Source organism: Mustela nivalis, assembly GCF_964662115.1.
Source record: "Mustela nivalis genome assembly, chromosome: 7".
In the NCBI taxonomy this organism is placed as follows: domain Eukaryota; kingdom Metazoa; phylum Chordata; class Mammalia; order Carnivora; family Mustelidae; genus Mustela; species Mustela nivalis.
Window position 1 is genome coordinate 142,032,833 of NC_139026.1, and position 16,805 is coordinate 142,049,637.

General features: G+C 39.8%; 1 protein-coding gene across 12 annotated transcripts in view; it reads left to right on the forward strand.

Annotated features, from left to right (window-relative positions):
* Positions 1-16,805, forward strand: part of PRKCQ (protein kinase C theta) — a 175,443-nt gene that overhangs the window by 54,784 nt on the left and 103,854 nt on the right. For 11 of the 12 annotated variants that reach the window (XM_082738733.1, XM_082738726.1, XM_082738727.1 and 8 more), the window contains 3 exons: positions 3,795-3,994; positions 6,752-6,812; positions 16,127-16,289. In XM_082738733.1, coding sequence (XP_082594859.1) covers positions 3,795-3,994; positions 6,752-6,812; positions 16,127-16,289 — 424 coding nt within the window. The remainder of the gene's footprint in view (positions 1-3,794; positions 3,995-6,751; positions 6,813-16,126; positions 16,290-16,805) is intronic. The other variant, XM_082738729.1, reaches the window with a different exon arrangement.

The following is a 16,805-nucleotide window of genomic DNA, read 5'->3' on the forward strand; positions in this document are numbered from 1 at the left end:
TTCTACATAAGCAAAAGGAACAAAGGAAAGGAGAAATGATTCGAGGAGGTAATGGGGCTGATAGACTCTACTGGTAAACTCACGTGGAACAGGGGAGCCCATCATGTTAACTTACCTGGTTGTTTCCAATGATTACAGATAGGGTAAGTCTTCATAATCTGACAATTAAGCCTAAAGATAGCTTATTTCTTCTTTGGGCTAAGCTTAGATAAATGTTAAAAGAATATGTAATTAGCCATTAGAATCCAGATTTCAGAAAACTTATATCTTTACATAACCCTGGATGGCTGAAAGAATTATCATGTTTTATCAAATGTAAATATTTACAGGCAGTTCACAGTAAGGGGGAAAGTGTAACAGATCCCAAGATTCATTTTGTGGGTTTAGATCCTTCAATTAAAGTAATCCTGTTCTGCCTAAAACCTCTCCACGGAAGTTTACATCCTACCTCTTTCCCCGTTTCGCCACTTTTCTCTATTTCCCTACATACCTCTCTTGTTTTAGTCGACACATTGAGGAGACATGTGATTAACACCAGTGCAGATTTGTAGTAATGATAGGAGCCATTCCATTTGCCTTACAGAGAAAGTCTTTATGGAGTGGGAGATAAAAGAGCCCTTTCCTTAGAGCTTCTGTTCTAGCGGAGTAAGAGAGGCATTGGGCAAACTGGAATATTTGGAATAATGATAAATACCGGGCAGCAAACCCAAGCAGGGCAGAGTGGAGAGCGAAGGCTTGGGGACAGAGAGGTGTGTGTTATTTCGTATAGGGTAGTCCTTAAAATGCCTCTTAAGGGAGTGGCAGTTACGGATGGAGGAGGAACCCAGTTCAGCAGTTGAGAACCTCCAATGAGGTGTTTCCAGCTCAGAATCTTGGGTTTCCAGATCCTACCATGCTAGTTTTTTCCTCTCTTGCAAGATTTGTGCTTGATGATCGCCTCCACCCCTCTAGCCAGTGCGAGAGCATCAAAGCTGAAGAGAAGGTCTGAATCATCCTGATTTCCCTTCTGCCTGGATTTCTCTCCCGTTTCATTAAAAGTGAGAATGGCACTTGCTCCCAATCTAAAACCTTTCAAATGTCACAGAAACCTTTGAAGTGTAAAATGTCTTGAGTTTTTCAAAGCCGCTTTCGACTTAATGGGCCTCCTGGACCCCGTTCTCCATAAGCACAGGGCTTCACTGACATTTGCCTCCCAAGAGCCTTTTTTAAATGTCTTCTTCTTCTTCTGGCCTTGCCTTTGAACTTGGTCTCATCAGCCATGTGGATCAAGGGACCTTGTCAGAAAGGAAGACTCTGTTTTTCCAAAAGGTTAGCCTGCGGAGTTCGGAGGTTTTGGCTTTTGATTCTGTTTTGGTTTTGTTCTGAAAAGGAACCACTCTGCACAACAAAGTTCAAGTATTACTTCAGTAGAATTTATTTATTTATTTATTTTAGATTTCTTAATTTGATTATAGTTGATACACAGTGTTCTATTCTTTTCAGGTGTGATGTACACGTTACACTATGCCCACCACGAGCAGACCTACCATCTGTCACCAATCAGCGCTGCTACAGTACCGTTGGCTAAATTCCCTGTGCTATAACTTTCATCCCTATGACTTATTCCCTCCAGAACTGGAAGCCTGAACCCCTCACTCCCCTTCACCCATTTTTTCCCATTCCCCTCTGTGCTCCTCTAGAAACCATCAGTTTGTTCTCCATATTTATAGGTTCATTCTGCTTTTTTGTGTATTTATTTGGTTTTCTTAGATCCTACATATGAGTAAGAAATCATGGGGTATTTTTCTTTTTTTTTTTATTTTACTTTATTTTTTATTTTACTTATCCTAATATTCTCTAGACATTCTGTTGTTGCAGGTGGCAGGATCTCTAAGGGCCATATATGCTCTCCCATTAGGTATACATCTTATACATTTGTGTTTCGTTGGACACTTAGGTTGTTTCCATATCTGGGCTATTGTAGATAATGTTGCAATAAACATAGAGGCCCATGTTTTTGTTCTCTTTGGGTAAATACCCAGCAGTGGAAGTACCGGGTCATATGGTAGTTCTATTTTTAAGTTTTCAGAAGCCTCCATCCTATTTTCCACAGGGGCTGCCCCAATATTTAAAAGTGTATCCATCTTGGAAGTCTTAGATTGCATTTTCCATGATGAGTCAATAGAACAGGGACCAACAGGGCAGAATTGTTGTCAGTCTGGGAGTCTGGGAGGCTCTGGAAATGGTAAAACTCACTGAAAGTCATTAGGATCCTAATTTCTGATCCTCTTTTTAGGTGATTACAAACCTCATGAATGAGATGAGAAGAGCCTCAACACAGAGCTCTCTGCCCCTTGCAGGGTGGTGGAGAAAGTTTACAGCTGAGGAGTTATGAGAAGGAGGGGCTTCCCGTCTGTGGAAGTAGAGTGTTACTCTGGTCATTAGAATTGCCATTTGTATTTTTTTTAAAGTCCAGTCTCCAGTTAAATCTTTTCAAGCAAGCCACCAAAACCTTCCCCTTCCTCTTCCACTTTGGACCTTGTCAGAGTTTATTCCTTTCAGAGCCAGGTTTATGGAAAATTAGAAGTTTCTGTTTATTCAAGTGCTCATACACATCCCAAAGGACAATTCAGCAGATGATAGGTATGTGTTCTGCTTTGCCATCGTGTATCAGAGAGAAGGGGCCATCAGGAGTCTGAACTGCTTTGTTTCCTTGCTTAAACGGATTTTTTCCTTTTGGCTTTCCCAACATCTCCGAATTGCTAAATCTGCCACTTAGTGTGCTTATCAAAAGACACCAACTCTCAAATACAGCTGCAGTTTGCTGTTCCTGAAATGATTAAAGAATAAACACTACAGAAAATCTAGTGGGGATGAAAGATCTGCCCCTCTCCCTTAATCACACTAACAGACTCTTTCCCAATCTCTTGGTGGTTCTGGAGAGGTTCTCCTACCCTTTTTCACCCTGACCACAGTTCTTGTCATCAGCCACCTCCAGATCTCTCTCCTGCCTGCCCTTTTCTCATCTGTAGGTCCACAGCCTGCTTCCCTGATCCCACGGACTGAGACCACTGCCTCTCTGAGTTACGTGTTAGTTTTTGCATAGGGTGCATGGTGCATGTAAAATGTATCGTCCCTTGAGAATTAGAGAAAGAAATAATGGCTCATTATGCTTTAAGGGTTTTTACCTCACATTGCATTTATGTCAAGTGAAAAATTTTTAAAGGTCTTTTTAAGGAGCACTTACTGTAAGCTTTAAATTATGCCGTAGCATCTGTCAGATGAACACACAGTAGTTTTCTATTAACTCTTTTTAACTAGATGACAGTGACATTAATTAGTTGTGTGTTCACTCTTTGTAGATCATTGGAGGAAAGTCCAAGAAGGCATAAAAGTGTATGATGTAGAGGATGGGACCTGGGTCATTCTAACCTCCTGAATATAGCAAGCTTGGCCCCTGATTGTCTATTTGCTCGAAGTAAAGCAACTGACTGTTGAATAGGAAAAGAACGTCAGCAGTCCAAGACATTATCATATATTTGCTGCTTAAATGACCAGATTGACTTACAAGTTTCAGTGTATCACCTTGTGTATCAAGGTGATCTCTCCTATACTGATACAGTGTATCACTCATATAGACCTTGGGACTTTCTCATTCTTTTCCTATATCGTCTCTAATTGTTTAACGTGTTACTTTTGACTTCCCAATGGAATTATATATCCTAGAGGTCAGAGGGGGCAGATGCCACTGTGAAGTTGAATTATTTCCCAGAGTTGGCTAAAGGGGTAATGAGAACATTTCTTTCTGTTCCTAGAGAATGGGCAAATGTATATCCAGAAAAAGCCAACTATGTACCCGCCCTGGGACAGCACTTTTGATGCCCACATCAACAAGGGAAGAGTAATGCAGATCATTGTGAAGGGCAAGAACATGGACCTGATATCTGAAACTACCGTGGAGCTCTCCTCTCTGGCGGAGCGATGCCGGAAGAACAATGGGAAGGCAGAGATATGGGTAAATATCCAGGCTGTGAGCTCCTTTTAAAGTGTTCCCACCACTAAGTGGTAAGCATCATGCTTGCTGAAGACAGAGCAGAGTTTCTGTGTCATCCTGAAATTATGACACACTCGTCTTAGGTAAACAGATTCCCTGCCACTTACTCACTGATGAAACTTGATCATGACGATGACTGTTCTTGTGGACTATGAAACATACAGACATATTCAAATATCTGGACTCCTGTGTAAGGTGAGGAAGGTCTCTTAGGCTATGAAGAGTTGTTATTGATCTATAAGTATAAAATAAGCTCAGAAATATCGCAAATTCCCCTTAATTTGGGAACCTAGCTGTTGACTATTTGTTGAGGTATCTATCTATGTGATCTCTTGATGTCTTAGATAAGGTGAAAGATAAGGGAAAAGACCAGCAAAGATCTCTGTGAGGTTTGGTCTTCCCTCTCCACACTTTGCCAATCCTTGTCAATTTTTTTTTTAGCCGTAACTGTTCATTTAGTTCACTTTGTACTAAACACATTGTGTGTGTACATCACACACAATCCATGTTGCTGCCCGAAGTTTTTGAAAACTTAGGTTATAACTGTTTGGGTAGTGAATGTTTAGAAATGTTAAAGGAAAGAGTGAAATATGAAAGCATAAAAATTCTCATGAAGATTTCTGGGGTGCACACAATGAAAAAACAAAGCAACCACAAACACTAGTAAAAACTGTTTTTAAATGATCTGAAACTCAGAAAATGTTTTCAAATGCTCTATCATTTATGCAAAAGGAGAGAATCTTACCTTTTCACTTCTCGTTTCCTATAACTCAAACTTCTAAGAACTCCACTCAGAAGATTTTGAAGTTGCTGGTTTCAAAATGGGAATGACAGAAACCTAACAACTAGAATTCTGTGTCAGTTTTCTATTTTTAACCTAAAAAAAAAAAGTACTTTCTGAAAGAGTATATATTTATCCACATCTTTGCTGGTGATACTAAAGTAATCTTTGAAGATAAACATATACCAAGATTTTTTTTCTTTTAAGTCCCCATGCTCGGATATGTTTAGTAAATGTAGGCCAGCGGTATCTGTGGAGCACTTCTGTGTCTGGTTGGAGAAATGATTCTGGAAATAGATCTCTGTTTGGGGGTGCTGCTTAGGCAGGTAGAAGAGGCTGGGTAACTGAATATCATCACAGGGGCGGGCTTAATGTGGAAGGGTCTGCACACGAGGGAGGGGAGCATGAGACGCCAGTCAGCTCAGGGCCTGAAGGGGGGCCAACACCTAGCTCAGCTAGGAGAAGAGGTTAATTAGACCAAATGTTACCCACTTTTCACTCATCCCCATTTGTCTTCTGCTTTCTGTCTCATTTTTTAAAAAGAGTCACCAAATCCCCAATTTTTTAAAGTAGCACGCTCTTTGGGGGGTGCCTGGCTGGCTCAGTCCGTGGAGCGTGTAACTCTGGATGCCGGGGTTGGGAGTTCAAGCCCACTCTGGGTGTAGAGATCACCCAAAAATAAAATCTTTAAAATGAACAAACAAACAAACAAAAATGAACAGAAAAGTAGCATGCTGTTGGATTTCCTTCTCCATTAACAAATGGATAACTAATTTTTAAATTATTTGGCTAGGCTCCCCTGACAAGCAGGTTGGTTTTTTATTTATAGCTCTTAAAGTTGTGTTTGATTTCTTGCTTAGGTGTCTCCTGATTTTATTCCTTTTGAAGTTTTGATTGATTGATTGATTGATTGTATTCTACGGTTATTAAAGCCATAAGCACTTGGTGGCCTTCAGATCCTTATTTTACTTAAGCAACCTTTTTACATTTTGTAGCTTTTTTTCCCCAAGAATGTTCCCTAGTTTACTTTCATTTATAGTGTCTAAGGGCCAACAGGGTGCTTTGGACCTTGATTTCCCTTTGCTCTATTGAAATCCACTTTCTTAGAAATAATTTCTCTATCTAAAAAAATATCCACAGAGGAAGGGAGGGAAAAGAGAATGGAAAGAAATCAAAGAGGGAGACAAACCCTGAGAGACTCTGGACTCTGGGAAACAAACTGAGGGTTGCAGAACGGAGGGGTGTGGGGAGATGGATTTGACAGTTTCCCCCTTGTCACATCACATGATAACCTGAAGCTACTTCCGTGCTACTCTGCTCTGCTCCCTTCTATGTAATGATACTGGAATGTGTATTTTTGTCCATTTTTAGACAAATCTAATCAGAATTTCCCATGGTAGATTATCTAGCACTTTCCCAAGGACAGTTTCCTTACCAAAGAAAAACACAGCTCCCACTTCATACCCTGGTTAACCTGGAGGCATGTGGGTAGGCACCCTCAGAGCAGAATCCATCTTGCCTTCTAGAAGACCTGCCGTTGCCCCCAGTTACCTGGTCCCAGTGTCCGGGATCCTTTTGTTGTGATGAAGATCTGAACCTGCCTTACTCACAACCGTGCAGGTGAGAGCCAGCACAGGGCAAGAATAGCAGACGGAAACCGTTTTAGAATTTTGTTTCTTCCTCATGGAAATTTTGATCTCCAAGTAAAATTAATGAGCTGCTGAGGTGTTTTAATTAAAAAAAAAAAAAAAAGGTTGATTGCATGGATGGTGCACTATTTTGATGGTAACCGGTATGAGTAAAAAGTAAGGAGGAGGCAGTCTTGGGTTCTACATTGGAAATGTCCTGCCGCCACCACACTCACCAGTTGTGTCATTAAACGTAGAGCTTGTTTCGCGTTCTCACTGATATTTCCTTTTTTCCTTTCTTTCAATCAGTTAGAGCTGAAACCTCAAGGTCGAATGCTAATGAATGCAAGATACTTTCTGGAAATGAGTGGTAAGTGACATTTGGTCTTGTTTGGGGGTGAGGAGGGCGTGTCCTTTCTCTTTCTGTACAACCTGTTTGACTTTTGCAATAGCAGAGAAAATCATTAGGAGAAAAGGAAACAGGAAGTTTTCTCAAAAGTTTTCAGTGGTGTTCAAATATTGTTGAAAATTTACTCTCTGGGCCAGAGAAATGTAGAAATAGAAAACATTTATAGCATTAGTTTCTCAATAGTGTGAACTCATGTGCCCAGTGCTTTTAGAGTCAGTCTTTATTTTAGTTTGGAAATGTCACGTAAATACAAAAAGCTCTGTTGACACGTCACTCTATGAGTATTAAATAAGAGATCACGCTGTCAGTAAAACACAAAATGAATAGGAAACAGGCAAGTATTTCTCATAATGCTAGTAGCAAAATAATAATGCTTCAAGTTAGCCACCTCAAATCCTTTTAGGAACGGAAGGAAAACGTGCTTTGCTAAGGAGCGTCATTTCCACGTCACGCACAGACATGGGTCACAGAGGTGACGCTTAGGAGCAGGGTTTTTGGTGCCTGTGACAGTCTGTCCATTCCTTCTGTTGCATTTGTGCTCTGTCATCAAAGTGCCATGCAAACAAATCAAATGCTGCTACTCCTGAAATCCTAAACCTCAGGATGGATATATGTACTTATTGATCATAAACTGATTTTATTTTTTCCTAAATTAGTTTAACTACCAAGAGACAAATTTTAGTTTAGAGATTTATGGTGCTTTCTGGGATTTGGCTTAACATATCCAGTGTCTTTGGGCCCAGGTTCAAACAAATGCATTGCGGGGGGTGGAAAAAAGATATTATGAGATTATCAGGGAATCTTGAACTCTCACCAGGTGTTTGGTGATATGGAGGCATTGTTATTAGTTTTCTAGGTGGGATGATGGTATTGTGGTTCTGTTTCCTAAAATGGGTCCTCACCTTTAAAAGACATACTAAGGGGCACCTGGGTGGCCCCGTGGGTTAAAGCTTCTGCTTTCAGCTCAGGTCATGATCCCAGGGTCCTAGGATCGAGCCCCGAATTGGGCTCTCTGCTCAGCGGGGAGCCTGCTTCCGCCTCTCTCTCTGCCTGCCTCTCTGCCTACTTGTGATCTCTGTCAAATAAATAAATTAATCTTTAAAAAAAAAGAGAGGGAGACATACTAAAATGTTTATAGATAACACAACACCAGGCATTTGCTTCAAAATAACCCATTGGTATGTGGGTGTGGATCACAGATAGCATGTTTTGGAAAATAGTGGCCTTAGACCGATCATTATTGAAACTGGATGATCTATACTGGGAAATTGATTACAGTGTTTGCTCAGCTTTTGTATGGATTTAAAAATTCCCATAATAAAGCTTTTTTTTTTCTTTAAGAAGAAAAGGATCCCTAAAGAGGTAGCAGTACAATATGAAATTTTCTTTTATCTCGTGGAGGCTCTAGGTACATAGAATGTGGCATTGTGCCGTTTTTTAAAGATTTTTTTATTTATTGGAGAGAGAGAAAGAGACTGTTCACAAGCAGGTGGAGTGGCAGAGGGAGAAGGAGGAGGAGGCTCCCCTCTGACCAGAGAGCCCGACGCAGGACTTGATCCCCATACCCTGGTATCCTGACTTGAGCCAAAGGCAAACATTCAACTGACAGCCACCCAGGTGCCCCAGCATTGTACTACTTCAGGGTTGGCCACATGGTAGAGTGGTTGTAGGAGCTGAATAACTGGGTTAAGTGTTTCAGGTAAATGGTTCAAAGAACACTGCTTTGAAAAACAAATTCATGGATATTTATCCTATTGCTTCGAAACTTAATTTTCTCTTAGAATGAGAGATAACATTCAGGTGACCCCAAAACAATGATATTTCACAGATAGTAATTACCCAAACCCAGGACTTTTTTTTTTAAGGATAAAATTTTGTCATGTTTAAAATTTTTGTATCTAGACCCAGATTGAGACTCTGTTTCTAAAGTTTTATATATCTAAAGGCTTTAATTTTTAACAAACAATATTTTGGACTAGCCTAACTAGAAAACTCTTTATTGATGACAAGAACTATAAGATATCATTCTATTTTAAGAATATTATATATATATATATAAAATATTCTTTTTAATAGAATATTAATAGAATATTTTAATAGAATAGAATAATTAGAATATATATAATATATATATATATATGTATATATATATATACATATATATATATATAGTTTTTGGAAGGATTCAGAAAACCAAGACAAGAGTTCTCATATTCAAGGAACTTAAGCCTAGATTGGAGAAGTGGTACAGACTAAACTATTGGAGAAGAATTTAGTCCTAAACCACACAAATACTAATTAACCAAGAGATCAATAGGGGTTGCCTTCATTTCAGAAAATTCCATAGAGTAGACGTTGAAAGACTGGCATAATTGAATTTGCAGACAAAAGGGATAGCTTTCTAGGAGGAAAACATGAATATTTGAGCAAAAATATAAATGGATGCAGAACTGTGAGAAGACCAGTCTAGGCAGATCAGAGGGCACCTGCTAAAACCAGAATGAAGAACCTAAGACAGATCTCAGAGGGCTTGGAATCCAGGCAAGAGGAGTGTGTAGACCTAGGAAAGTTACCAACAAGGAGTCACAGTCCCATTCTTGAGCAGGCCATGATATGATGAAAGCAATGTTTGGGGGGGAATTGCTTCTGAATGAATATGGGACCGATCTGGAAAGGGAAATAGACTGGGTATAGAGAGAGCCTATAAAATTTCATTTTTGCAATGGAGAGGTGATGAGAACCTGGTCTTGGGGCATGGTTATAGGAATGAAATAAAAGGAAGAGTCCAAACAAAAATAAGATTTCATGGCAGTGTAGATGAAAGGTTATGCCCATTATGAGTAAATAGTTGAAGTACTTTATAATTCTTTAAAAGTGGAAGTTGAATGAAGGGAAAATTGTTAATGATACTCCTTAAAATAGTTGGACTAGGAAAATGATAATGGGAGTGCTAAGCATGGGAGGTATGGGAAGAGAAAGCACTTGGGGGAAGATACAGGATTCAGTCGTGGATAACATTTCTGATAATGTCATGTCTCCAGTACCCCTCTTTTATGGAAGCATCGATATTTTTCTACTCTACAGGGTAGCAGATGGCTTTTGCTCTCCACACACAAATCACTCCATTCTCTCTGTTTCAAAATCCTCATTCTGTGATTTCTGTGTTAGATTACTTTGTCTTCCTCCCTTGCTCCCCTACCAATCAGTCTTGGCAGCTTTAGTCTTCATTCCCACCTCGTATTTTGACACCTCCCTACACTTTTCTTTATCCATTCAAAAACCTGCAGTGACACCAGACACCAGGTTTTCCCTTGGAATTCTCCACTGTTGAGAACTCAGAGTCAGACCTTTCTCTCTCAGAGCTCATCTTCCTCTCCTGTCAATTCGGTCCTTTCTTTCACCCACTAGCTACAGGAATCTTCCCTAACCCTGGTTTCTCTCTTCACACCTTTTGTTAGCCCACGTCTGTCCTTGACTCCCTACCTTCCCTGAAGTCCACAGCTCTTTCCAGCACTCTGCTGTCATGAGTGCCCTCCTCTGCCAAAAATGTTGTGAGCTCCAAAAATGGCTTTCTTCCCTCTCCTCCAAGGCTTTGCCTGAAAAAGCCATCCAGCTGAATCCATTACAAACTGTTGCTGGTAGATAATGTTCTCATGTTTCAGACTCATGTCCTTAACCCCTTAGTGGATCTTTCCAAGTAAATTTCCTGTATTACTTTAAATTCAATATATCCAAAGTTAACACTCACCATTTTCACCAGTAACCTATTCCTTTTCTACTCACTATTCCAGTTAATTATTACTCCAGCCACTCAGAAACCTGGAAGTAACTTTTATAGCCTCTCTTTTCTTGACCTCCCACCTTAATCCAACAGTTTTTGCCCATGTTGTCTCTTCAGCATTTTTCATTTTTTTTTCCTGCTTTTCATCATTCTTGCCTCTTGCCAAATCCAAACATTATCCTACATGGCTGTCAGAATAAACTATGTAAACCTGTTTCTGAATATGCCAGCTTCTGTTCCCCCCCTTTGCCCCTGCCTACAGCCTTTCAGCGTTTGCAAATTATCTACAGGAAAATGTTTAAACTGACCTGATACCTACAAATCTTCTGTGTGTGACCACTGATGTTTTCTGCTTCATATTCCATGCTTGTAAGTACACATATCCTCAGGGACCTTGTCTGAATGTACCCTTGTGCATTCCCTTCCATCTAGAGAGGACATCTTTTGCTTCCCCCACCCCCATACCTTCTCCTACTCATTGGTAGAAGTTATCTATTCTTCAGAACCCAGACCAGAAGTCATCTTTTAGACCTTTCCTGTCCAACTTTCCTCTTTTTCTTACCTCCACCTCTCTATACCTGCCTTAACTGGTGTAGTTTCCTTATCTCTGGTTACATAGCATCCTGTGAATATTTATGTTCTGACTTTTACTGTAATAATTGTCCTTTGTAGACTCTAAATTTCTTGTAGGAAGGCAATGGCTGAACCATGTCTTATTTGTCTCTTTAACTCCAGCACTAGGTTGCATGCCACATACATAGGAGGGACTTAATAAATGTTCATTGAACTACTCCGACTCACTCTGGTATTTAGAAATTCCTTTTATTCCCATACAATGGCTATTCCAAAATTACCCTACTCCTCAGTTTCTAAGGGTATCTCATTCCTCTCTCACTTTTGGAGTTTGGCTGTGCCCCCAGTTTAACCAGGAATGACTCTTGTCTCCTGTCTGTCTCTGTACATTAGAGATAGCTCCTGCTCCCTATACTTGCTTCCTGCTCTGTGGACTCAGAAACAGTCCCTCTCTTTCTGGGTCTCCTGCCTCAAATTCCTAGCAGCTACCTACCATAAGCTCTGTAGCATCTTCAATGTTTTCTTCTCTCTTTGGTTTCCGGCTCATTGCCAAGACATACTGAATTAAGCCATCTTGTCCAGTCTGAAAAAAGATATTTTTTTTTACCTTAAAATCTGGCTTATATTTTGACAGACCCACTAAGTTGCTTTCTTCAAGAGTATGATTCCTCAAAACAAATTTCGCTTTCTTAGCCTCTGGTTCCCTTGATATCTCTATACGAATGCTGCAAAGCCCATTCTTTCTTGGCTTACCCAATGTGATACTATTAAAGTTTTTCTCTTAATTTTTTAACTATTCCTTCCTGGTTTCTTTTGTAATCCCTTTTACTACCTCCTAAAAAATATGGGTGTACATATCAACATGTCCATTCCAAACCATCACATACTGTTCTTGTGTGAATGCCTTGTCTTCCTGACTTGACTGTTAGCCACTCAGAAGTTAGGGATAATATCTCATATTTCTTCAGAACATTAGGCATAGCAGTTTGCTCTGAGCTGCCCAGGAAATACCTGTGGTTGACTGATTACAAACAAGTGATAAGTTAGGCTAAATAATAGATTAGGAACTATTGCTAGAAAGAAATAATCAAACATATAAAAACCAATAAACTTATTTAAGCCAATAGAGAGCAAATTCCTTCAGAAAAAAACACAGTAAATAACAGAAGAATTCAAGAAATTCTGAGTGTTTATATAGTTGCTCTCCTGTAATGATCAAAATGGTTAGAGAATAAAGAAAAAAAAATCAAAGGAAGTCCCAAGGGAATAAAAGATCAAAATGGTTAGAGGATAAAGAAAAATCAAAGGAAGTTCCAAGAGAATAAATGTATTTCTAGCACTTTCTGACATTTTTTTTTAAAAGGTTTTGTTTATTTATTTGACAGAGAGAGATCACAGTAGACAGAGAGGCAGGCAGAGAGAGAGGGAGGGAAGCAGGCTCCCTGTTGAGCAGAGAGCCCGATGCGGGACTCGATCCCAGGACCCTGAGGTCATGACCTGAGCCGAAGGCAGCGGCTTAACCTACTGAGCCACCCAGGCGCCCTTTTTTTTTTTTTTAAAGATTTTATTTATTTATTTGACAGAGAGAGATCACAGTAGACAGAGAGCACTTTCTGACATTTTTAAAAATTTACAGTTCTATATAGTTTAATGTTCAGAATATGCATATATATATACATATATGTAAATATATACATATGTATGTATATATTTACAGTAATAAAATTAGGATTCCCAGAATAATTCACTTCTATTGCCTGAATTTAAAAGTACATTTATACTTTATTTCATTTCATGTGGACCAAAATAGAAATGAGTCAAATCTTACTGACAAACTACCTACTACACCAGTCACAAGTTGTAAATAGATCTGCTTATACCAGAACTTGCAGAAAACAGCAGTTGCCTCAGTGACCCTGAAATTAACCCCCCCATTCACCAAACCTAACTTATTCCCGGCTCAGTTCTATATAAAAAGAGCTACATTACCTAACCTTAAAGTATTGGGCAAAATATTATATCTCATCTGTGGAACTTTTTAGAGTTATTCGGAATGCTCTTTATCTGAGAGTTGGAGTTGCCATAAAACAGACCTGTGGACTACTGTAGAGAAGATGTTAGTCATAAAATGGGGCATGGGATTTGGATGGGTTGCTGGGGGAGAGCTCTCTATCCACATGCCCCCCGCCCTTTATCTACCCAATGTATTTCTAGCCTGGCCCCATTAAAGATATGGAAAATAAAGTACATTGGCAGGAACATTTGTCTCAAGTGTATCATCATACCTCTGCCACTGCTTATCCCGAATGGAAGTAATTTTTTTTTTTAAAGATTTTATTTATTTATTTGACAGAGAGAGATCACAAGTAGGCAGAGAGGCAGGCAGAGAGAGAGAGAGGAGGAAGCAGGCTCCCCGCCGAGCAGAGCCCGATGCGGGACTCGATCCCAGGACCCTGAGATCATGACCTGAGCCGAAGGCAGCGGCTTAACCCACTGAGCCACCCAGGTGCCCCCCGAATGGAAGTAATTTAGTTTAAATATTGCTAAATCATTATATTTGTGAGATATAAGTCTCTTATTCTTGCTAAGCCTCCATTTTTAATACTTGTAAAAATATAAGAAATATAAATAATCTAAGATACTTTCCAGCTATTTAAAATTATAGTATTAGAAGTTACAATCACTAAATTCCTTATCCTTATTTTAGTAATAATTATTTTTACTATTTATTTATTTTTATTTAAAAAAAAATTTTATTACGTTATGTTAGTCACCATACAGTATATCATTAGTTTTTTTATGTACTGTTCCTTGATTCATTGTTTGTATATAACACCCAGTGCTCTATGCAATACATGCCCCCCTTAATACCCATCACCAAGCTAACCCATTCCCCCACCTCCCCAGCACAAAACCCTCAGTTTGATTCCTGAAGTCCATAGTCTCTCATGGTTTGTCTCCCCATCTAATTTCCTCCCTCCCTTCATTTTTCCCTTCCTTCTCCTAATGTCCTCCATGCTCTTCCTTATGTTCCACAAATAAGTGAAACCGTATGATAATTGTCTTTCTCTGTTTGACTTATTTCACTTAGCATAATCTCCTCCAGTTCCATTCATGTTGACATAAATGTTGGATATTCATCCTTTCTAATCACTGAGTAATATTCCATTGTATATATGGACCACATCTTCTTTTTATTTTTTTTAAAGATTTTATTTATTTATTTATTTGACAGACAGAGATCACAAGTGGGCAGAGAGGCAGGCAGAGAGAGAGAGGGAAGCAGGCTTCCTGCGGAGCAGGGAGCCCGATGCGGGGCTCGATCCCAGGACCCTGAGATCATGACCCGAGCCAAAGGCAGCAGCCCAAACCACTGAGCCACCCAGGCGCCCCAGACCACATCTTCTTTATCCTTTTGTCTGTTGAAAGACATCTTGGCTCCTTCCACAGTTTGGCTATCATGGGCATTGCTTCTATGAACATTAGGGTGCATATGTCTCTTATTTTCAATACATCTGTATCTTTGGGGGAAATACCCAGTAATGCAATTGCTGGGTTGTAGGATAACTCTATTTTTTAACTTTTTGAGGAACCTCCACACTGTTTTCCAGAGTGGCTGTACCAACTTGCATTCCCCACCAACACTGTAAGAGGGTTCCCCTTTCTCCACAACCTCTCCAAAATTTGTTGTTTCTTACCTTGTTAATTTTTGCCATTCTAACTGTTGTAAGGTGGTATCTCAATGTGGTTTTGATATGTATTTCCCTGATGGCTAATGATGATGAATATTTTTTCTTGTGTCTGTTAGCCATTTGTATGTTTTCTTTGGAGAAGTGTCTGTTCGTGTCTTCTGCCCATTTTTTGACTTGATTGTCTATTTTTTGGGTGTTGAGTTTCAGAAGTTCCTTATAGATCTTGGATACCAGCTCTTTATCTGTAGTGTCTTTTGCAAATATCTTCTCCCATTTATATTTATCTCTTATTTACCGTTTTCTTCCCTCTTGAATGTTGGAGTTGCCATTACACTTTCAAACCATGATTGCCTTGCTTTTGTTTGTTTTCTTCGAGTCTGTGCTTCAGCCAGGAATCATTAGTATTCTCAGAATTTTACCAGCCTTTTAGAAATATGTTAAATTGGCATGGGGCACTATGGACAGTGACTATCATAGTACCTTCACCAATATTCTGAGCCCAGAATGAAATGAAGAAATGTGAATGTGATGATTTGATTTAGATGACTAGGTAACATCTAGGATTACCTAGACATTTAAAAACAATTACAGTCAACTATTAATTTCTGGCTTTTTCCACACTGACTGTTGTAGTCTATAAATTTATAGCTGGTGTACCTGATCTCTGTGGACATGATGAACCAGAGCATAAATTTTCCAGAGTTCTTTTGCCCTCACATACAAGTCTGGCCAGCTCCCCTCTATCTACTGGACCCTGCCCATAAACCACCAGACATAAAGCATCCTGGGTAATTTAAAAAAAAAAAAAAAAGCTGTTTCTAAGTTGCTGTCAGTAACCACATTATTCTCTAGAATTACAGGCAAAAAGTATTTACCACTTCCTGCTTTTTCTGGCTGACTCATCATTGACAGTGAATAGGAGAGTTTGATAAATACTTTGAAAGGTCTGACCTCTGGTTTTAAAAACTTAAAGAGGATAGCTTAGCACAGTCAAAGAGGAGTGAGGGAATGAGCCAGTAATCCAACCTCACTGTTTTGACTGTATAGTAATACAACCCACAATAATTCTGTATTCTAGAATTAAAGAAAGAAGCTTAGTGCTATACCAACCTTAATAGGAACCTGGGATTTTACTGGTTTCAGTGCTTGCCTAATTACGTGTCTGTCTCCATCTTTTCCCCATCTCCCCATCCCCTCCACCCACTTTGTCCCTTGTCCTGTTCCTGCAGACACAAAGGACATGAGTGAATTTGAGACTGAAGGCTTCTTTGCTTTGCATCACCGCCGAGGAGCCATCAAACAGGCCAAAGTCCACCATGTCAAGTGCCATGAGTTCACCGCCACCTTTTTCCCACAACCCACATTTTGCTCTGTCTGCCATGAGTTTGTCTGGTATGGTAACTTGGCATTTCACTCCGAACTTCAGCTTGTGCCTTGTGTCCGGTCCTCTCAACCTGTCATGCCCAGCATGCGCCACCTCAGGGCAGTGTGCCGGCATAAGCACTGCATGGAGGGATGAGGCTTAAAGAGTGTGAATCTATACAGTATTTTCATAATATGACTCCTCTAGAGAAAGGAAGCCAGCTCTAGCAGAAAAAGTTTTCAAGAACTTTAGCTTCTGATTAAATGGGGGCCACTCGGGGAAAGAGGGAAGGACAGAAGAGGGAAGCATCTTTACTGCTGGCACAGTTTTACAGTTGAAACTTCTCCCACCTTGATAGCCCAACTGTGCTGTTACTAATGTGTGTGAAATGCAAGACTTTTGCTTTGGAGCTAATGGGTTTAGATGTTTATGGGGCTCTTGGGCATCTTAGCAGCCCTCAGACAGAGATCAGTTCAAGCCTCAGTAAGCACACAGCAAAGGCGATGGGACTGTGGAGACTTGAAATGACTCCTGTCTCTGGTCTC